At 37.4% G+C, this 23,651-nt stretch overlaps 1 protein-coding gene across 7 annotated transcripts in view; it reads right to left on the reverse strand.

The window, feature by feature from the left end:
- Positions 1–2,134: 2,134 nt before the first annotated feature.
- LOC148844125 (uncharacterized) overlaps positions 2,135–23,651 on the reverse strand; it is a 53,541-nt gene continuing 32,024 nt past the window's right edge. For 2 of the 7 annotated variants that reach the window (XR_016103284.1, XR_016103285.1), the window contains exons 6-10: positions 20,063–20,175; positions 19,854–19,955; positions 19,618–19,717; positions 5,654–5,826; positions 2,135–2,590 (exon numbers count right to left, since the gene is read on the reverse strand). Coding sequence is in view for 4 of the 7 variants with exons in the window: in XM_088957893.1 (XP_088814019.1) it covers positions 5,666–5,842; positions 19,618–19,717; positions 19,854–19,955; positions 20,063–20,175 (492 nt within the window). In the remaining 3 variants the exon portion in view is untranslated. Of the gene's footprint in view, positions 2,591–5,653; positions 5,843–19,617; positions 19,718–19,853; positions 19,956–20,062; positions 20,176–23,651 lie in introns of all 7 variants that reach the window. The other 5 variants (XM_088957896.1, XM_088957895.1, XM_088957893.1 and 2 more) reach the window with 3 other exon arrangements.

Consider the following 23,651-nt stretch of genomic DNA (forward strand, 5'->3'; position numbering starts at 1 on the left):
CTAGTGAAAAGATATGATACCGAAAGAGTTTTTACCAATCAACCCCCTCCCCTATAGATACATCGCAAAGATCCAATTCCTGCTCCATGCTTTCAATGATTTTTGCTTTGAAAAATACATGTTACCATACTTATAAGGGAGAATGATAAGCCCAAAGTACAGTCCAGTTCAGAATTGATACTAATTCACAGGCGAGCATTGATGTAGAGGTTTTTGACATTTTGAATGTTTATAGGTCTGTAATGAAATTCAGAAATCTGCATTGGATCTGTCCGTACTTGTCCGATACTCTTAAGCAGTCTTTTGCTACCCATTGAAGCATGAAAGAATTTCCATAAAGCTTATCCAAGAGTGTAGTGATGAGTTGATTTTCACATGAGACATGGTTCAGATCATTATAGTAGCAATTATTATATAATTTCTACAAATTAATACTAAAAAGGAGTTATATAAATATCCCTTGATTAAAGAGATTAGTCACCATTTGCATCGGCTTAAATTACCAATTAGTTATGAATATGGTTGGGTGCATTAGATGGAATGTAATTTTATCAATATTTATTCCAAGAAATGTGTTAGTTCACTTTTTTAAACCCCAAACATAAATTCTGCTAATCTATTAGTCTGCAATAAAGAAACCTTTAGGGGAGGGCGGGGGGGGGCAGAAACCTTATCCTTATTTTTTTTTTTTATCAATAACACTTTCATTAATTCATCAGTAGAAAATTTACAAGTAGAAAACAAACACACTTATCTTCCAAGAGTCACAAAGAACTTCAAAAAATGAAAAAAGAAAATACAAAGATACGAATACACTAACGTTACAGCTTAGCCCAAAACAAAGAATCCCTTTCTGCCCCTTGTTTTGTTAAACCGTCAGCTAGGGAATTAACTGATCTTTTAATCCAACATGTCTTAACTACCATCTCCCTCACCAGCCATTTGAATTCCCTCTTCTCATTATTATACTTCCATAAATCATTTTGATCTTTAGTCATTTGAATCCCTTACCCTTCTAATAAGACAGTCTGCATTTGGCATTCCTTATTTTAAGGATTTATCTTCCTTTTGCAGTTAAAATGTCCCTATGAATAGCGTTTTTTAACAGTACAAATGGGTAAGTCCTTAAAATAAGGAATGCCAAATAGAGCCTTATACAATAGGGCCGTAATCTAATAAATAAGTACAACAAAAATGTATGGCATACGATAAAAAAAAAAATAGAATGAAGAAAGGGAAGACAATAATAATCATTCCTAATAGCATTTCTAACACGGACTGAAATAGAACCATAATCATAATAGATATAATTTTGCTCACTATTACAATAAATGTTAGCAAGGAGATCTGCTACCCAATTGCCTTTGCTCAATAGCCTGGTGCAAATACCAAATTCTCCAGTTTAATGACTATTAATAAAATCATAATCATCTTCGAGTCAACAAACCACCGCATTATTCAACCCCAATTTCAATGCAATCTTCAAACCATCCAGCACTATGATCATGGCCTCCACATTTGTAGAAACACCATAAAAAAGGAGAAACAGCAGATAATGTTCTTATAAGCATCTCTGAAAAGAGATCCAGATTACCCCTTGAAGTCCCATCCACATTAAGTATCATTCCTAATAGCATTTCTAAAAATGATTAGAATAGAATCATAACCAAAATAAATACAGCTTTTCTTATTGTTAAAAGCAATGTTTAGCAACGAGATCCACTATTGAAGCTATGATTTTGTCGATGGCCTTCAGAAAATACCAAATTCTCCAAGGGGGATGGGTCTAATGAGTAATGACTACTAATAAAACCATAATCATCTTAAAGTCGGAACAAGTCACCGTATCATTCAACCCCAACTCCAATGCAACTTTCAAACCATGCAGAAATACTTCGGTTTCAATCTCCACATTAGTAGCAACACCATAGAAAATCAAAAGATGGTATTCTTATAAGCATCTCTAAAAATTTAACTTCCACCACTTGTACCCAGATCATCCCTTGAAGCGTCATCCACACTAAACATCAGTTGAATTTTAGGCTGAATCCACCAAACTAGTTAGTTGTTTGTTATTATTGATTCGATGCACTCAATTGAGACCTATTCAAGGTTAGATAAAGCGCCATCCGTGTACAGAAAAGGATAGAATTCATTTAACCATCTAATAATCAAGGAAATAACAAAAGAAAGAAGGCCAAAACTAGTTTGTTTTGCCATGGCTTGCCTTTTATTTTCAGGTTGAACCTTGGCTTGCCATCTAACAAATATTTGTGAAATTTATTCATTTGGAACAATACAAATAAAAAAATTGGCAAAAACAAAGTCCACACCTTTGAAGCTAATACTCCATTGACAAACAAATGATCTATAGATTCAATGTGAGGATATTTACAGCACACACTTTGAGGCCAGTTGGTTACCCAGCACTTGAATTTTAGTTTCAACCTGTAACTTAAAATTGCAAAATTCTCCAAACAGCAACAGAAATACTAATGGGGACGATGGAATTCCATACCATTTTCCAATGGTCATGCATATCCTCCGGTTATGTAAACAGTGTCATACTCAAATCACCAAATCATTATATCTGGACAAGAAGAGAGGATAGTCTCAGTTGAATTTCAGCCAATATATTAGGCAAAAGGAGATGCCACCCGGGCAACCAACCAAAAACTATTTTTTTATTGATAAATAACCAACCAAAGTATTCCTTATAAAAATATCCAACAGGTCAAGATTTTTCCTCCAAGTAAATGAGCCACTAACTGAAGGGGAATGGAAAGACGTTTTCCCTTTAGAAATTTACCTTTGAAGATAGTTGACCACAAAGAAGAACCAGCAACAGCCATCTAGGTATTTTTTGGTTCATTGCATCCCCATACTCATAACCCCCTCAATCTTGGTGGCAGTGGGATTTGATCCTAAGTCTCCACTACAAGAGACAGAGACCCTACCAACTGCCCATCTATTGGTTATAATAGCTAACCTAGATTGATATCACCGTGAAACAATCACGAATATCATAAATATTTCTGATTCCAAGGCCATTCATATGGAAAGCAGATATTCGCCCAGGACATCCAGTGGTGTTTAGTATTAACATCAATAGAGAACAAATAAAAGTTGATCGAGATAGTATCGACCCTTCTCAGAACATTTTTTGGAGTTTGGAGTAGCTATCACAACAGGAAGATGAATTGTCATACTAGCATATGCATGTCTAATTAAAATCAATCTACCACCCATTGAAAGAAATGAGTGATTGGGTGTACCATTGGCTGCCACCCTACAAGCAGAGCACCATTGCAGCTTGAAGATCACAGAAGTTGTCTGAATGATTTTATGATGCATTCCAAGTGACAGAGAATTTGACTGGTTGCATATAGGCTTGCCTCACCTGAAGGTTGCTGCCCTCCACCCAATTTCTCATGTTTCTTGATGGAAGGAACAGGTGAGGGAGCAAGCCCCAATGTCAGCCACTTGCAAGCTGACAACACACCCCAAACTATCCTGGATTAGATAATATCAGCAAAAGAGGGAACTGTGTGGTGATAGGTGCTCATCCAATGGGAAGGCACAGTCGAGATTGACACCACATTAGAAAACTGGGAGGCTATCAACCAGAAGTTCCTGAATGCTGACCTTGAGAAGGGTGGGGGAGTTGTCATGTGATCAACCCCAAGTGACATGTGGCAGCAAGGTTTGTAATATCAATACTGATGAACATTTCACTATGTAAATTTGGAGAAATTTTGGAGACATTTCATTAAATTCACTAAAATATTTGAAAATTCTAAAAAAAAATAGGAAAGCTTTCTAGAAACACGGAATTAGTTAATAAACTTCAAGAGATCATTAGAAAAAATATAATTACACATTTAAGGCTCAAGAAACTATAGCAAAGAACTCTATAAATCAAATAGGAAAAATTAAGAGAAAGTGATAGGTATTTTTCTATTTAACTCCATTTTGGTCTTTAGCCATCTTATCTACTTTATGTATATCCATTACTTGTCATTTTAATTTTCGTCTTTATTGTTATTATATGTTCTGATTATATTGAGAATACTCATTTGTACTTGTACGCATTTTTCTTTTTCTTTTGAATTATAGTGACTTAGTGAATCATATCAAAGTAGTAAGCCATTTTGGAGACATTTCATTAAATTCACTAAAATATTTGAAAATTCTAAAAAAAAATAGGAAAGCTTTCTAGAAACACAGAATTAGTTAATAAACTTCAAGAGATCATTAGAAAAAATATAATTACACATTTAAGGTTCAAGAAACTATAGCAAAGAACTCTATAAATCAAATAGGAAAAATTAAGAGAAAGTGATAGGTATGTTCCTATTTAACTCCATTTTGGTCTTTAGCCATCTTATCTACTTTATGTATGTCCATTACTTGTCATTTTAATTTTCGTCTTTATTGTTATTATATGTTCTGATTATATTGAGAATACTCATTTGTAGTTGTACGCATTTTTCTTTTTCTTTTGAATTATAGTGACTTAATGAATCATATCAAAGTAGTAAGCCAATTAACCAATCATCAATTCCCTAGTGGTTCATTTAGGACAATATTTTTTAAAAAATCATGATGATATTAATGAAATATTGATAGGTTTTCTAATAATACTGTAAAATTTTAAACTTCAAACATATAGTCTATCAATGAAACCTGAAATGTTGCCAATATATAGGAAAAATATTGGGGATATTTGGAAAAAAAAAAAGATTCCTGAAACATTTTGTACCACCAGCTAGCAGCAAATAGGGATATTTCAGGGATACTTTGCTGAATATCGTTGATATTGCAAACCATGTGTGGTAGACATTTGTCACCCATTGAAGGACCACTTATGCGGAGAATAAAGTTGTTAAGAAGACCATTTTAGGATTATGATGAGCCAATCATTGTCAATGATTTGTAATCAGAAATGGTTATGACTGTTCTGTGGTTCGTTATAAATATGTATCACATCGAATGTAATGGAACCATTAACATCTTTTCCCTAATATTCTCTCTTGGTCTTCTTGTAAAAGTAGACCTCCCCTGTGAACTGTATTCAACACTATAGCTTGGGGAAAGGTTGACCTCTCTGCCTAGTAATGAGAGGAGATTTGTGGCAGCAACTAGCAATCTATTATCTTTTTCTTGTTTTTTTAGTCAAAGTAGTTATCAAGTGCCAGTGATAAGCCCTTTCTTGGGGCAAGAAAATTATAACTTGGGACTGCTAATAATTGTTGGAGAAATTACCAATTCAAGGTTAGGTCAAGTATATGAACTAGTGGATCACACTCCAAAACAATTATGAGGGTCCCTATGCGATTGACATCTAAAACATCATCCCTCAAAGTGGCAAAAATAGAATAAGGCATGTAGGGAACTTCACTAGTTGACTTTGATTTTAATTATCAAAGATAACCAAATTTTTTTTGTTTGTCTCATACAGTTTCACTTTATCCTAATAAAATGCAACTTCTGGAGATCAAAAAAGTGATCATAAATATAGGGCTTTGGGATACACATACAAAAAATCCAACAGTGAATATAATTCTAATTGTACAGACTCCTTGTAGAATTTTACAGAAACCCTTAAAAAACACAACGTGACAAATAAAACATGAATGGAAGCAGCACTTACTCAAATGAATGTCTAGGTGATGCGAATGAGAAGTACAACCATGATGAAAATACAGGTCATGATGAAAATTAGAATCCATGTGAAGCATGTTGTTTTAGAACTCTCTGAATATATTTCCATTGCTCGGGCATTGGCACGACCAGTACTCGCCAAGCTATGCTCCACTGCCATCTCTGTCGAATCAAGTATCTGCAACGTTATAACCATGCTAAAATATTAAAATTAACATGCAGAATTAAGTAAATGGAGAAAGCTGTCTTCAAAAGTAATTACTAATACAATATGTTAATTTGAACAAGTGTTGTTTTATGGTGCCTAGTGTTGAGTTTCTAGGCTTTGTAGCATCAGCTGATAGTGTGAAGATTGATCTGTAGAAGGTTTTTTATTTTTTGGCAATTTGTACAAGGTTAAGGCTATATTTTATTGGCCTATACCTACCACACTACATGGGGTTCGGAGCTTTATGGGTTGGCCACATTTTATAGGGTTTCTATTCAGAATTTCAGCACAGTAATGTGATGTGGACGCTTTATTGGGAAGACATATCACCGCCAGCAGCAGCAGTAAAGGGAGCAAGATTTGCTGATTCTCATCTTATCTAATTCTAGCTAGATACAGTTCTTATCTCATCAGTTCAGTAGGATAGATTAAGGAAGTCTTATCTTATCTTATCAGTTCAGTCTTATCTTATCAGTTCAGTAGGATAGATTAAGGGGAGTCTTATCTTATCTTATCAGTTCAGTAGAATAGATTAGTAGGGAGTCTTCCTAATTAGCAAGGAGTCTTCCTAAAGTAGGACTCTTATCTCTTGTAATCTCCTATTTAAGGAGCTGATATTATTCAATAAAGGCATCGAAAATTTCAGTCAAGAAGAGAGTAAGGAGAGTTAGGTGATCTCTTGGACAAATCACCATTAGGGCAGCCAAGATAGGTTCATCAAGAGCAGGGAGGAACAAGGGAAGACAGGAGGTTTTCCCCGTGGACCGACCCGTGACGAGGTCCTATTTGCGGGTCCATAACATAATGGCACCCATAATTAACTACATGAAGGGTAAGTTCTTATGGTCTCCCACTGCAACTAAGTCTTTTGAAGAGATCAAGAAGAGACTAACAGCAGTACAAATCCTTCGCCTCCCAATCTTTTGAGAGCACATGAGGTAGCTTATGATGCCAACCATGTTGGGATTGGAGCACCCAACCAAGAGCGTAGCCCAGTGGCTTTCTTTAGTGAAAAACTTAATGATGCCAAGAAAAATACAGCACCCATGACAAAGAGTTCTATGCTGTAGTATAGGCCTTAAGTTATTAGTGACACTATCTCATCCCCAAAAGAGGTTGAATCAACATGCCAAATTGATTGCAAACCTCCAAGAATACAACTTTGTGTCGAACATAAGCTATGAAGGAGAAGTTTATATCCTCTCCACCAAGGTTGTATAGGCTTTGAATTGCTCAAGAAACGCCATCCTACATGTCAAGATTTCAGCATTATCTATGCAGATTTGCAATCAGGAAAGCAAGCAGCATACCAAGACTTTTCTTTACATGATGGCTCCGTCTTTGATGGAACTCATCTTTGTCTGCTTAATACCTCACTTAGGGAAGAGATAATTTGGGAACATGTAGGGGTGGCAACAAGTCATTTTGAAAGGGACAAAACTATTACCACCACTGAAGATTGTTTATTGGCCAAGACTTGAGAAGGATGTAGCTAATGTTATCAAGTAGTGAGGTATGTCAACTAGCAAAAGGAAGGAAACAAAATACTGGTTTGTACATTTCACTCCCTGTTTCACATTCTCCTTGGCAAGACCATAGCATGGATTCAGCCTCTCTAAAACTCTATAGGGGCATAATTCCATTTGATGCTGTACACATTGACCATCTATTCTTTAAAGAAGTTGTGTGCTTGCATGGCTTGCCCAACACTAATGTTTCCAATAGAGATGCCAAATTTATGAGTTAGTTTTTGAGGATTCTTTGGCGTATGCTGAATACTAAGTTGAAGTTCTCTTCAACTTTGTTTTTTGATGATAAACATAGAACTTTCATTAAAGAATAGAGAAATAAGTGCAAAGAAGAAGGGAAGAGGAAAAACCTCTTAACCCTCCCCTAGGGGAAACAACAAACAAATTACAACATAGCCCAAAATGATTGTTCCCTTCCCACCCCTTGCTTAGCAAGAGTATCCACAAAGGAATTGGCACTTCTCTTTACCCATTTTATCTGAAGTTCCAAGCCTTGTGCTAACTGATTAAATAATCTTTTTTTCATTTGCAAACTTCCATAGACCACTATCTTCTTTTTGCAGCCTCCACTAACCAGCTTTGAATCCCCTTCAACAATAAGCTTGCGACAATTCAGATCCTTAGCCTTCTTCATGCCTTCCATCGCTGCGAAGACCTCAGCCGGAGAGAGTCTCCAACACCAGAATATAAAAGCTATGACTTTTCCTTCATCATCCCTAAAGGCTCCACCTATGCCCGAAGGCCCTGGATTACCCTCACCACTGCCATCAAAATTCAGTTCAATAAACCCATTGGCTGGTGGGGACCAAAGAGAAACAATTCTGGTCTTTGCTAGGGATGAATCTGCCACCTCCTTCCAATTTCTTCTTATCATGTTGGTGGAAATACCTTCAAACAATTTCAGGGACTGCACCCACTGTACCACTCTAATAGTGACTGTCTCAATGGCAGCTTTCTTACTCATTTCTTTGTCAGAGAATATTCATGAATTCCTTTCTCCCCAAACAGTCCAACAAATGGCAGCCCTAACAGATCTCCATAGAGTTCTACCCCTCTTCTTTGGCCATCTGAAAAAAGATGAGGCAAATAAGCTTCATATATCCAGAGGGGGTGTCCACCTGCAATCACACAAGGAGAAAAACCAAAGCCAAATATCTAAAACAAAAGGGCAGGAAATTAATAGGTGATAGTAGTTTTCACCATCAGCCTTACAAAGGACACACCAGTTGGGAGATAAGCACCAATTAGGCCTCTTTTTTTTTTGAGCAAGTCACAAGTGTTACACCTACCCAGAAAAGCTTCCCAACAAAAAGCCCCAATCCTAGGAGGAATCAGTTTACCCCAAACTTCAAGAACATGAAAGTTGATCTCCAGGCTATCATAAGGCTGCATTAAGGCTTTGAAAAAGGAGGCACAAAAAAACATTCCAGGGGAGGTCAAAGTCCAAGTCCTTCTATCCCCCCGTCTTGAATCCAAAAACACCCCACCCAAGATCTGAGTTAGACCCGAGACAGAAAGGATTTCAGAACCCCTAAGGCCCCTTCTAAAACGTAAGTCCCAATCAAACCCAGAGCCAAAATCTGAAGGAACCAGAAAAGAGAACACAGGCTCATCTTTAGAGGACAGAGAATACAAAGAGGGGAATTGCTCTTTCAAACAGATATCCCCCACCCAATTATGTTCCCAAAATTTCACTCAATTGCCAGAACAAAGGGCATACCTGATATAAGCCAAGAAGGAAGGAAGAATAGCATGAATAGATCTCCACGGAGAAGCTCATGTAGCCCTAGCCAGGACTCCAACATCCAAACCATCAGTCATTTTCCCATGAATACTCACAATTACCTTGGCCCAAAGTTTATCATTTTCCTTTGGTAGTCTCCATAACCACTTCCTAAAAGAGCCTCATTCCTTTCCTAAATGCCCCCTATACCTAGACCTCCCTTATTCTTTCCTCTAGTAACCATCTCCCATGCAACTCTATTATCTCATTTTTCCTCACCTGTCTCCCAAAGGAAATCTCTCATCAACTTCTCCAACCTTCTACTCATACCTGTCGGGATTCTAAAAGACTGACAGGAAATACATAGGCAGGTTGGATAAAGTGGACTTGATCAAAGTTATCTAGTCGCCCAAAGAGAGGTTATTTTTCCTCACCTCTTAGTGAATCTATGTTCTATCCACAACAGGGATCCAAAAGTTAACATTTCTCGAATTATCTCCTAAAGGTAGGACCAAGTAGCTAAGAGGCCAATCAGTTATATATATAATAATAACTAGTATAATTCTTAATTTTTTATTTTTATAGGAAATTTGGTTCAGAGTCAAGCTCAAACTTACAAGCTTTTGAGTCAAACCGAATTCGAGCTCAAGTCTCTAGCTTGGATCAAGCTCAAGCTCGAGCTTCATAGTTTTTTGGTGAGCCGAGTTCAAATAGCCAAATATTCAGCTCAGCTCAGCTCAGCTCAAATCCACCCCTAGATGTTTTTAAGTCTCTATTGACCTATGATGTAGGTTTATAAATTTTAACGAAGGGGACATGATAATGGTATGAGTGAAGCCTAAATATTCCCTAAGGCTATGTTTGGTTTGAAGGACAAGAAAGGGAAAGGAAGGGAAAACCTATACAAAGTTTGTGATGGTTTCCCTACCTTTCCTTATCAAACTTTTTCCTTCAAACCAAACACAGCCTAAGGGTGTTTACAAGATGCTACATTCAAGAAGTTTGGGTCCTTTTAAAATGAAGAAGATCAATTCTAATGCTTATGTAATTGACCTGCCAAAGGATATGGGTATTAGGAGTGTGTTCAATATGAAGTTTTTGGCATGCTGTATCATGGTGATGTCAATATGAACCAGCTAGTAGCCCGCTTACCACCAATCCTCTCAAAGGTAGAGATCATAATTGTCAAGGCACCCACCTAGGCGCCTTGCCCAAATGCCTTGATTTTTAGCAACAAGGTGGCCGACAGCCTAGGCGACTAAGCACCCACCTAGGCAACAAAAATGACAAGGCTGGTGCCTTTTATAATATCATTTATATTGTTGTGTCTTATTAATGTATGTGTTAATACATTTTATTATATGCTATATTGATATATATATATATATATTCAGTTATACGTTGTTTTAAAGTTTTACAATTGAAATTTAAAATATCAAAGGGTTTTGAGAAGAGAAAAAGAAAGAAAGAAAGAAAGAAAGAATAGAACAATAAAGTTCTTTTTTTCTATTCTCTCTCTAATTAAATAAAATAGAAATTCCATCCTTGTTTTTTTTTTTCTATTTTAGTTTCCATCTTGAATATTTATGATATAAAGTTCAGAACCTTCTTTAGCTACTAATTAATATGAATTTGCTCTATTAAATACTTATTATAGCAGTATTATTTTTGGAAATAATGAAATTAATATATGTAAAAGATTTTAATCTTTTGAATGTGATGATTTACCACATTTTAAGAGGAAATTTAATGCTTTTAATAAAGAGAATTGCTATTTTGTTTAGTGAATTGCTATTTTTTTTCAATTAACATACATAACAAAGAGCATTTTGGGAGGGTAGAGGAAGTAAAAGATAATATAGTGAGGAAAATTGAGGAGCTTGACAAGAAAGAGGCTATCAAAAGATCATCAGAAGAAGAGAGAGAGGATAGATGGAAAATCAAGCAAGAATTGGAAGAGATTTTAAGGAAGATGGAAATATGTTTGAGACAAAAGTTAAGGTGTCAATGGATTGTTGAAGGAGATGGTAATACTAAGTTTTTCCATGCAATTGCAAATGGAAGGAGAAAGAAAATTTTATCTTTAGTGTGGAGGAGGGTATCAGGAAGTAAGAGAGAGTCAAGAGATCACAAGGATCTTTGTTAATTATTTCAAACAAATCTTCACAAGCTCAAGTGGGGTGACAACAGAGCTACCAGAAATGGAAGGGGATAGGCTCTCAGAAGAACGGTTTTTGTCTTTGGAGAGGAAATTTACTTTGGAAGAAATTAAGATTACAATATTCTCCATGGAAAGAACAAAAACCCCCGGGCAGGATGGATTTTCAATGGCCTTTTATCAAGAATGTTGGGATTGGCTAAAAACTGATATTCTAGAAGTGTTCAATGAATTCTTTCTCAAAGGAGAGGTGCCTCGCTGGGTGAATGCCACTTTTATCACTTTAATCCCAAAGAGGAGGGAGGCCAATATCCCTAAAGACTATCGGCCAATTAATCTTGTTGGGAGTATATATAAAAATATTGCAAAGGTTCTCTAAGAAAGGATCAAAAAAGTGCTTCCATCGATCATTTCACCATTCCAAGGTGCCTTGGTGGAAGATAGGTAGATTGTGGATCAAATTTTAGTAGCCAATGAGTGTGTTGCAGAAAAAAAAAAAAAAAAAAAAAAAGGGTAGAGGAAAAGGGTTGTTGTGTAAGGTGGACCTAGAGAAAGCCTATGATATGGTTAACTGGAAAATGCTACTTCAAATGTTAGAAAGGTTGGACTTTGGAACCAAGTGGAGATCTTGGATTAGAGGATGTCTAAGTTCTATCCATTATTCAATTCTTATTAATGGAGTAGCAAAAGATTTCTTTCCGACTGAGAGAGGAATTAGGCAAGGAGACCCCTTATCCCCTTTTCTCTTCACTTTAGTGGCTAAGGTGTTAAGAAGAATAGTGGCAAAAGCCGACTTCCAAGGTTTGTTTAGAGAGTGGAGGATAGGTAGAAATCAAGAGGTTGTTACCCACCTTCAATTTGCAAATGACACAACCTTCTTTTGTGAGGGAGGTAACGAGGAAGGTGTGGTTAATCTAAAGCTGCTATTGGATAACTTTGTGGGGATGACAAGTTTAAGGATAAATTGAACCAAAACAGGCATTGTAGGGATCAATCTGGAGGAAGGGGAAACTTAATAAATTTGTAGATATTTTGGGGTGTGAGATTAGAAGTTTGCCAATTAGCTACTTGGGGTTACCTTTAGGTGGTAACCCTATGTCAGAAGGTTTTTGGAAGCCAGTCATTGAAAGACTTGCTAGGAAGCTAGCTCTATGGAGGAGGAATTACATCTCTCTTGGTGGAAGGATAACATTGATTAGAGCCACGTTGGAAAAACCTCCCTATTTACTTCCTCTCAACCTTTAGAATACCCTGTAGAGTAGCAAGGAGGTAAGGAGGTTAGAAAAATACATGGGAGATTTCCATTGGGACCTAGGTGAGGAGAGGAAGGCTCACCTAATTCCTTGGAATCAAGTTAAAAAGCCCAAGGATAAAGGGGGTTTTGGAATAGGAAATATTTCACTTAAGAACTCAGCTCTGTTAGGAAAATGGTTGTGGAGATTCCCACTTGAGAGAGATAGGTTGTGGCACAAAGTCATTGTGAGTATTCATGGTTTGGATGGAAATGGTTGGGATGCAAAAGTTGCCACTCATCTTCTCCTTGGAAAGCAATTTATGAAATTTACCCAACATTCCTTAATTCCATTCGGTTTGATGTGGGCCAGGGTAATAAAGTTCGTTTATGGGAAGACCTTTGGGTGGGAGATAGTCCACTCAAAGATCTCTTCCCTAACCTATACACTTTGTCAAACTTCAAAGGGGAAACAGTAAGCATTTTGGGTAATCCTGGCCCAAATGGGGTCAGTCAATTGGAATCTGGGTTTCAGGAGGGGCCTCAGGGAAAATGAATGTTCCTCTTTAATTCAACTGCTGGATCTAATAGGACAAGCTCATTTGGACCCGTCCTTGGAAGATTCTAGAATATGGAAAGGCTCCTCAGATAGCCTCTTCTCTTGTTCCTTTTTCTTTAATGTACTTGCCACACCTAACAACCTGGTTGGGGACTTCCCTGTAAAAGAAATTTGGAATAAGCCTATCCCCCCAAAAATTCAAGCCTTATATTGGGAAATTTTCCTTGGCAATGTTAACATGTGTGATATGTTGCAGAAAAGAAGGCCTTTTGCTTGCCTTTCTCCTCACATGTGCTCCCTTTGTAAGGGAAGTGGTGAGACCTTGACACATCTATTATTATCTTGTTCTTTTGTGCATCATATTTGGGAATCTTTTTGTCTTCTCTTTGGTTGCAGGTGGGTTTCCCCTCAAGATGTGGTAGGACTTTTCAACCGAGACTTTTTGAGGCAATCAAAGAAAAGAGGGAAGGTTATGTAGAAAGTTACAAAGGCAGCTATTTGTTGGGTGATATGGGAAGAAAGGAATAACAGAATATTCATGGATAAGAGTAGAACAATGGAGGAGGTAATTGACACAACCAAAGTTAAAGTAACTCATTGGGTAAGATCTTTGCATATTTTTCAAGATTTCTCAGTCACAGACATTATAAGATCCTAGACAGAAGTAGCGCAATCTTCAAGAGTGAAAGAGAGAGTAAGGATGGAATGGAAACCTCTAGATGGTAATAGAATTAAACTGAATTTTGATGGAATCTCATTTGGAAATCTGGGATTGTTAGGTATTGGGGGAGTAATCAGAAATTCTGAAAGGAGAATATTAGCATTATTCTTTGGACCTATCGGCATGGGAAACTCTCTAAAAGCTGAGTTAATGGCATTGCTATAAGGATTGAAGATAGCCAAGCAACTAGGAATGAGGCATATTGAGGTTGAAGGGGATTCCAAGGTGATCATCTCTTGGGCTAAAAACAATAGAACTACTCCGTGGACTTCCAAACAAGTGATAAAGGAAGTGGAAAAGGTTGCAAGGGAGGTAGAGGCAGAATTCAAATGGGTTAGGAGTGCAAATAGGATAGCTTATTATCTTGCTAAACAAGGGGCTTTGAGGTGACAATTGTTTTGGGCAGCAATGTAAAAAGTGACAAAAATATGTAATAGTGTGGGACTTCTAGTCTCATACACAAAGTTGTAAAACTTTTTAACTTTAATTTCAAATAAAATTCTCCTTTGGTAATCAAAAAAAATATACATGCTGAATGGTATATAAAACTAGGAAACTAGCCAAAAGTCAGTATTTTATATTATAAAATTTTTATCGCCTAGGCAACTAGGCGACTAGGCGCCCCAATGTCACCCAGAATCGCCTAGATGCCTTGAAAACTATGGTGGAGATAGAAGATGTTACTGATGATCAAATCACTTCAACATGAAATGGGGGATATTGCAAGTTTCTTGTCAAGTGGAAAGGTCGCCCTCACTCTAATTGCACTTGGATAACTGTGGACGAGTTCCAACACCTAAACTATGATATGTGAGAGACATAGTTTTCAAGGCGCCAAGGCGAGGCTAGGCGTCAGGGAAGCGCCTAGGCAATGGATTTTTTATGTAGGAAACATAGATCCTAAGGTAGTTCCCTAGGTACCATAGCCATATTTCCTTAATAATTATTCACAATTTTCATAAAAAAATATAGAGTTCATGTTAAAGTATAGAAAATCAACATATTAATGAGAAGAAAAAGGAGAAGGAAAAGAAAATTCAAAAAATAGAGGGCTGAACCCTTGTTTTTGTTATAGGAAAAGAAGAAAAGAAAAATGTGTTGATTAGACAAAATTTTAAGTTCTTCCTTACTTATTGGTTCAGGTTTTAAAGTCTTTAGCAATGTTTGTATTGATTAAACCCTAACAAATAAGAAAATAATAAAAAGAAATTAGTATATAAAAACACAAAATGAATATTTTAATTTAATAGTGCCTATTTTATAATTATAATGTCAAAAAATAAAGAATAAAAAAGTATTTTACAATACACAGTACAAAACTGCTTGGCAATTAGGCGAAGCGAGCCTCAAAGGGTGCCTTGTCGCCTAGGCGTTGCCTTGACAACTATAGTGAGAGATACCTTTCCTTTTACTCAATGGATCCAAGTTTTTCCAAGTTGGGGAGAAATGATAGGAATCAACTTAAGGCATATCAAAAGAGAGTTATGTTTGGGGGCAGATCATTTCAACACGAAATGGGGGATATCGCAAGTTTCTTGTCAAGTGGAAAGGCTGCCCTCACTCTAACTGCACTTGGATAACCGTGGAATAGTCCCTACACCTAAACTATGATATGTGTGAGATATACCTTTCCTTTTACTCGATGGATCCAAGTTTTTCCAAGTTGGGGAGAAATGATAGGAATATCAACTTAAGGCATATCAAAAGAGAGTTATGTTTGGGGGTAGGTCTCAGCTTAATATCCTTTGTTTGGCTTTATGTTTGTAGTTGTTTGGGGGCAGGTTTAGTCCAATTTAACGTCTTTAAGAGGCTTGTGGAGAAAGCCAACTTGTGGGCAAATTTTTTTTCTTATTAAGCTTGTAAAGCTCCTTTGGAGAACAGTTTTGGTTGATGAACAAGGAAAGCTTGTTCGTCTTCAAAAAAAGATGTGCAAGGAAAGCCTATAGATGCCAAGTTTAGGGTGTAATTTCCCTCATCTTTAGATGTGACTACCTATGGATCTCAACTTACATTTTCTCTTCTCTTCTTTCTTCTTTTTTGATATTTGCTTCTTATCTATGCATCTACAACCTGAGTTTAGTTGCAAGAACAGTGCCGACTCAGAAAGATCTTGCATCAGTGGGTGAAAGCTATTTTGGGGTAGTTGGATGTAACCCAAAATAAGTGGAAGGCCTTGTCAAAAGCTGGTATCTAAGAGGTTAAGGAAGGAAGGATCGTGTGGAGGACTACTTTTTCTGCAGTGCTTTGGACATTATGTAAGGAAAGGAATTTAAGGATTTCTGAATAGTGATAGGAATCTGCCTTTGTAACTTCCAAGTGTTGGTTCTCTCTGCTGCTTGTAAATCATCTCATGTACTTTTCATTTTCTAAAATTATCAGTCACTTTTTTCTCAAAAAAAAGAAAAGATAGAAAAGAGGGACTGTTGGTGAAACTGAAGGCCAGAATTCTTTCTTGGGTAGGTGTGCATCAGACTTTTATTGGAAACCATACAACACCATTTTAGACAAAAGATATCATAATATTACAAAAGACAGCCTTACACAGTATTATTCATGTTGTGTTTAAAATATTTGCATAACCTTTATACTAGACTCTTTTTATCATTTTCTTAATTGTTAGGGTTTGATCAACAAATAAATCAGTGGAAACTGTGTTGAATCCTTGGAGAATTCAAAACCTGAAGAGATAAGCAACAAATAACTACAAAGTTTTATCTTTCTTTTATAATTAAAAAGGATTAATTTCATTAATAAAACTAGTGCAGTTACAAGCTTCCCTTGGAGAGGCGCGAGCTGCGTCCTCTCCTACCAGTAGGAAGAAAGGCAAAAGATAGAAAACAGATTCAGACTTCAATTGAGCCCAATACAAACTTTCCCTATTTACCCCTTGCTTTGCAAGATGATCAGCCATAGAGTTTGCTGACCTCCTCACCCATTGTATTCTCACTGTCAAGCTTCTTGTTAGGCAGTTGAACTTTTTAATTTCATTCTTAAAACACCACACTACAGATTCCGGATTTTGTAGCCATCCCACTACCACCTTCAAGTCCCCTTCTATTATCAATTGTTCGGCACCTATCTGCACTGCTAACTGTACTCCCTGGATAGCGGCAGCAAGTTCCGCCCTAGTAGAGTTTCCAACTCCTATGGGTCCTGAGAAAATAAGAACCACATTACCACTCTCATTCCTCAGCAACCCTCCCACCCCTGACGGACCAGGATTACCAAGACTACTCCCGTCGAAATTCAGCTTCAAGAATCTTTCAGGAGGGGGTTCCCAAGCCCTGCTCACTTTAGTTTTTATGGATGAGCAATTAGCCACTGCTAACCAAATCCTCCACACATCATTGAGAAATGATGGAATAGGTCCAGTGATTTTAGCCATAAGATCACCCTATTTAGAATGCCTCTTTTGGGTTTCTCTCCTTCTCTTGGAAAATTCTGGCATTCCTTCTTCCCACACGGACCAAATCAGTGCTGCTCTTGCACACCTCCACATAATTCTTCCTCTTCTATGCCGCCAAGAGAAGAAAGCAGAATCAAAGAACAAACCTGTTTCTGCTGGCCTAACCAACCTGCACCCAAACAATGAGAAGAACCACTCCCATAACTCTGCAGTAAATGAACAAGATATTAGTATATGGTTACAGTCCTCACCATGTGACCTGCAAAGTATACACCAGGAAGGTGAGAGACAGAGAAAAGGTCTTCTCTTTTGTAGAGTGTCCAAGGTGTTTATTTTCCTATAATACACTTCCCAACAAAAAGCCATAACCTTAGGGGGAACAGGCCTGCACCAAATTTCCTTAAAAGGGAATAGTTGATTGGGGGTAGACTGAGTAATGGATTTAAAGAAAGAAACGCATGAAAAGGATCCATTCTGCTGGAGTGTCCAAATCCGAATATCAGGTTTAGAAGGGTCCAAACATACTATATCAAGTAGACTTAGCAGATTTGTGAGAGACACAATTTCCTCTTCCCTTAAACCTCTACGAAACCCAAAGTCCCACCCAAAGTTTTATCTTCCACCCCTTCTCTTCTTTTCTTGGCTCAATGCCTATATTTTCAAGTTTTCTGTTCTTTTCTTATTTTCTATCTTTTGATGATTTCTGGTTCTATGAAACCTAGAGAATGAACCAAAGGTTTAGATTTTTTATTTATAAAATCCATCACCCAGGTGATGCCTAGGTGGGTACATGCCTTGATGCTTAGTTTTGCCTTGGTGCGTTGACAACTATGACCTTAATGACTATGACATTGATTTCATGGCTGAAATTTTGCTAATAATGCAAGAACTGCCCTCACCCCAGTGCAGAATCTGGGTATGGGACAGATCAGAAACCACATAGTCCAGTCATTCTTTAGGAGATCAAGTTCTACAAACCTAGCTTCCTGTCCATGTAATGTAACAAAGTTTGATGTCCCTAACGTGCCACCTAAAGTGGTATTCATGTAAAGCCTGGCACGATAGTTGTCAAGGTGACACCTAAGCGCCCTTTGAGGCTCGCCTCGCCTAATCGCCTAGCAATTTTGTACTATGTTTTGTAAAATGTTTTTTTATTCTTTATTTTTTGACATTATAACTATAAAATAGGCACTATTAAACTAAAATACTCATTTTGTGTGTTTATATACTAATTATTATTTTCTTATTTGTTAGGATTTAATCAATACAAACATTGCTAACCCTCAAAGACTTTAAAACCTGAACCAATAAGGAAGAACTTAAAATTTTGTCTAATCAACACTAACACTACTACTACTACTACTAAACCAAAATAAGGGTTCAAACACTATATTTTTTGAATTTTCTTTTCCTTCTTTTTTCTCTTTTCATGAATATTTGATTTTCTATACTTTTAACATGAATGAAAATTATGAATAATTATTAAAGAAATATGGCTATGGCACCTAGGGAACTACCCTAGGATCTATATTTTCTATATAAAAAAGTGCATCACCTAGGCGCCCGCCTAGGCACCTAGGCGACAAGGCGCCCCCCTGTCACCCAGCCTCACCTTGGTGCCTTGAAAAGTATGCCTGGTACATTGGGTAAATGCCAAACTGTTTGTCAACTAATCAGGTGAGGGATAGGCCTAAACAATATGGACTGCCCTCTATGTTCTCAGCCACAGACAAAATCTGTTCCTCCATGGAAGTATCTCTTCAGTACCTTGGTACCATTTTCTGGGCATTTTTAGAGTGCAGTGGTGCTTTCCAGAAAATCAAGAAGTCCTTTTCTGAGCTGTCAGAATATGTGTCATTTTGATAACAAGATCCCAAGAAGGTGTGGTACTTAGAAGAAGAGTGAATATTATTAGATCTTGGCTCTTGTTGCAGCAGCATTTCAGGGATGCCCCTCTTCTTTTTTTCACCTTTGTTATAAGTAACATTTTCCAACATTGAGGTTTAATCTGACAGAGATTTGCAGATCACAGACCAACTTTTTAGTTGGTTCAAAGTCAATTATTTATAAGCACCGTGGTCTAAACTAAGAAGGCAATTTATGAGGAAATTTGTAGATCACAGATCTGATGAGCTGGGATATCCCCCCCTGGTTGGGCTTCTCAGAGGTGATTTAATCATACTTGACAGATACTGTTCAGAAAATGAGCTCTTATCCCAATCAGATCTACTTAGACTTCAGTGACATCAAACTTCAGGTTTCCAAATGCCACTTGTGTGGTCATAGTCAAAAGTAGCATTTTCCTTCCCCCAAAAAAAATGGTGAAATATATACTTCAGTTTCATTTTAATATTGTATCAAAATTCCTAATAGACTGCCTTTTAATCAACAGTTTCATGTTATAGTATGAGATAATACCTTTTCTGTGTCTTGCAAGGAACGGTTCATCATAAGGCTACTCTCCTTTAGCTGCTGTGCTAACCCAACCATTTCATCTGTCAAATCTTCTTGGAGCTTTCTGTTATTAGAGAACTAAAGATTAGAGATGCTAAATTTGTACAAAAAGCAATTATATAATGATTCCACTCTCTAAGAAAATATAATTTGAAATAAAACCAAATAATTGACATTGTTTATTAAAAGTGAATAGATACCTGTGCTTTTCGATGTGTGCCTGTGTTGAGGCATCCAACTTGATAGGCGCAGATGAATCAGTTTTGGCAGTCATAGTTCTATCTTCAACTTTTGTAGGAGGCCTATATTTAAATTAGAAATTCAATGCAGAAAATAACATAAGAAAAAGGAAACATATTCATGTCATAACATCAAGCATGTGAATGTGAACAGCTGCAGGTTCACTTACACAAATCTCCTCCTCAGTCCTGGTGAAGAAGGAAAATGGGCTTCTTCCTCTGCTTTAGGGCTTCCCTCAATAGGAATAACATTGACTGCCTGTAGTGATCCTGGCATTAAAGACTGACAGGATTTTCCCAAATAGCTGGTTAGGTAATGACAGTATTTATTTTGAATATTGAATATTACCAATCAAACGACATCTATATTGAATACAATATTAATGCATTTAAGGGCATAAAAAAATATCCTTTAACTCATTTTATTATTAAGTATTAGCAAGTGGGCCAACCCCCCCCCCCAATTCTTTTGTGTGTCCAGAACAATCTTATCAGTCATTATTCCCTTGATAATAAAAAGAAAACTCATTAAAATAAAAAAGGGAGAAAGGATATACAGGAAACTGGTGACAAGATAACCAAGGAATAAGGAAGCAAAAAAATGAAACCCTCCACTCCCACATAACAGCATAACCCCCACCCCTCCCAAAAAAAATGGAAAAAAAAGAATTTCTAAGTTTTGCAATTATACACAAAAATAATTCACCACCTCCTTCCTCTTACAATGCCAACAATTTGCTATACCCTCCCCCAAGCAAACCCTGCCTCAAAACATCTACACCACCTTTCTTATTCTTAAAATTCTATATAAAGCAAGAAAATGTGCTGCCTTGGACTGTCAAATTGGAGAGTTTCCTTTTACTTATTTGGATTTGCACATTGGAGAAAAAGGATCTACTGCATCAACATGGAAAATGTTAGCAAGGGAGTGAGCTAGCCCATTTGTACTCCTTACCCACTTGAATTCAGCATCTAACTCTCTTGCAATCCTTTCAACTTCCCTGTATACATTTTCGAGAGTCCAAGGAAAATGTCCATTACACCTCGCTCATGAGTTAACTACTTGTGAGTACCCCTCCACCTCCAACTGTCTGGACCCCAGTTGCTTTGCCAGCAGGAGACCATGTAGTAAAGCCAGCAACTCAGCCTTCACAGAATCAGCCACACCAATTGGCCCTGAATAAAGAACCAATATCTTAGCCTCCGAATTTCTGATTGCCCCATCCTATTCTTACCATACCTGGGTGGCCCAAGGAGCTTCAATCAAAGTTCAACTTTTGCTCATGTACTAGGTTCTGGCAGTTAACAGATATTTTGCTCATGTACTAGTTTCTGGTGCCAAAGAGAGCTGTTCGAACAGGTTAAACACTTCAAAATTCAAAGGGAAGGAATTCATTGGTTAGGACGGTTGAACCAATGCCTGGGGGGCTGACCCTTTGAGTCAGACCGGGGAGGGTGTAGTTTTAAAAAGGCACGTAACTGCCAACTCAATTGCTGGTGGGCCTGTTATTTTGATTGATCAGGGAACTACTTAGAAGAGAAAAAACAAATCTTGTGATGCTACAAGAGACTAAACTAGCAGAATTAGATAGATGATGGGCTACAGATGTGTGGGAAGCAAGAGAAGTGAGTTGTGCTCAGCTCTCTCCTGGGGAGATTCGGGGGGATTAGTTAGTTTTTGGAGAGAGGATGTTGTAGAACCACTGGAGGAATTATTAAGCAACATTTCTGTGCCCCTAAAGTTTAGAGAAGTGAGTTGTGCTCAGCTCTCTCCTGGGGAGCTTCGGGGGGATTAGTTACCTAGTTGTTAACTAATGTGTATGGGCCAAATAATTATAGAGAGAGGAATGAGTTGTGGGATTCAAGGCTTAGGGGAAGGTCCCTGGGGCCTGGTGTTTGGGGGGAAATTTTAATGTCAGACATTTGATAACTAAGATGACCAATCCTCAACAGTCCATCATGACTAGTATGAGGAAGTCCAATGACTTCATCAACAGTTGTGAACTAAGGGAGCTTCCGTACTACAAACCAACTTTACTTGGTCTAGATTCCAAGAAAACCCAACTTGTTTGAAGGCCGGGAGAGTCACTAGAGGGGTTTGGTGGCTAAGGCTTTGCCTAGAGTAACTTCTAACCATTGCCCATTGGAACTAGGGCAAGACCCTTTTGGAAATGGATCAAGACCTTTCAGGTTTGAGAATATGTGGTTAACACATCCGGATTTTGTGCATAAGGTTAAGGAATGGAGTGAAGAAATGAGGGGGTGAAACGGAAAGGAGTCAAATTGCACAAAAAAATTAAAAAGATTGAGATCCAATGGATCATGAGTGTACAGAAAAGAGAATTGAGATGGAAACTAACGAAGGAATTAGAAGAGGCCCTTTTGCAGGAGCAAATTTCTTGGAGACAAAAGTCTAGGCACAAGTGGATCAAGGGGATGGAAACACTAAATATTTTCAAGTTGTGGGCAATGGGAGGAAGAAAATTTTGATAGCTAAACTTGAGGTTGATGGAGTTTAAATAAATTCTCATGAGGAGATAGATAGTTGCTTTGTTGCCGACTTTAAATCAATTTTGCAAAGACCACTAGAGTGTCGAGTGAAATTGGAAGATTTGGATTGGGCAAGTTTGAATACAACAAATATTTTCACTATGGCACCAAGTCCAGATGGTTTCACTATGGCTTTTTACCAAGATTGTTAAAATGTAATTAAAGAAGAGTTAAAATAAGTTTTTAGAGAATTTGAGGATAAACATGGCATTAGTTCTGGAGTTAATGCCACTTTTTTAGCCCTTGTTCCCAAAATATTGATGCTAAACATCCCAAAGATTTCAAGCCGATTAGCTTGGTGACTAGCATCTACATGATCTTAGCAAACGTGTCATCCTTGAGGATCAAAGCAGTTCCTCCTCTCATTAGTCGAGTTCAAAGAGCCTTTCTACAAGGCAAACAAATTATAGATCAGATCCTCATTGCAAACAAGTGCGTGGAGGAGATGAGGAGATGAGGAGATTAGGAAATCAAGGTTTTGTTTGCAAATTGGACTTGGAAAAGGCTTATGATTTAGTGGATTGGAGTTTCCTTCTAGAGGTTTTAAGAAGGTGTAGGTTTGGAGACAGATGGTGTAATTGGGTAAGTGGTTGCCTTGGCATCTTGTCACTACTCAGTGTTAGTCAATGGAGTGGTAAAGAACTTCTTTCCAGAGATTTAAGACAAGGTGGTTGTTGCAAAACGTGGGGTTATTGGTTCAGATCTGAAAATAGAATTGTATATAATCCTAGGATTGTGGAAGGATTGATTTAGAAAGTTTTTTCTTTCTATTTCTTTCTTTCTATTTTTGTACTTTCTATTTTCTCTTCTTTCCATTTTTTCTTCTTTCTATTTTTCTTTCTTTCTATTTTTCTTTCTTTCTATTTATTGCAGCAGCTTACTGTATAAATATGCCCATTGGCAATAGAATGAAACATATAAGTATTCTACCATTCCAAAACATGGTATCAGAGCTCAAGGTTTGTCAGCCTTGAGATTTTTTCGGCCTTCATTGCCAGTTTTTTGTGTTTTTCTCTTCTGGCTTTCAGTGTTGATCTGTAACCAGAAGTGTTCCTTTATTCTCCTTTCCTGTTGGCCTTATTTTTCCTCCATTAACAATGACCGACATGACTGCAACAAGTGCTCCCGTCCAAACCGATGAAGGAGCAACAAACTATCATCCTCACACTGGTGATTTGCAGAATATTCAGGCAACATATAAACTGAATG

This window comes from Nelumbo lutea, chromosome 8 (assembly GCF_056320005.1).
Source record: "Nelumbo lutea isolate HS-2025 chromosome 8, American lotus-T2T, whole genome shotgun sequence".
NCBI lineage: Eukaryota > Viridiplantae > Streptophyta > Magnoliopsida > Proteales > Nelumbonaceae > Nelumbo > Nelumbo lutea.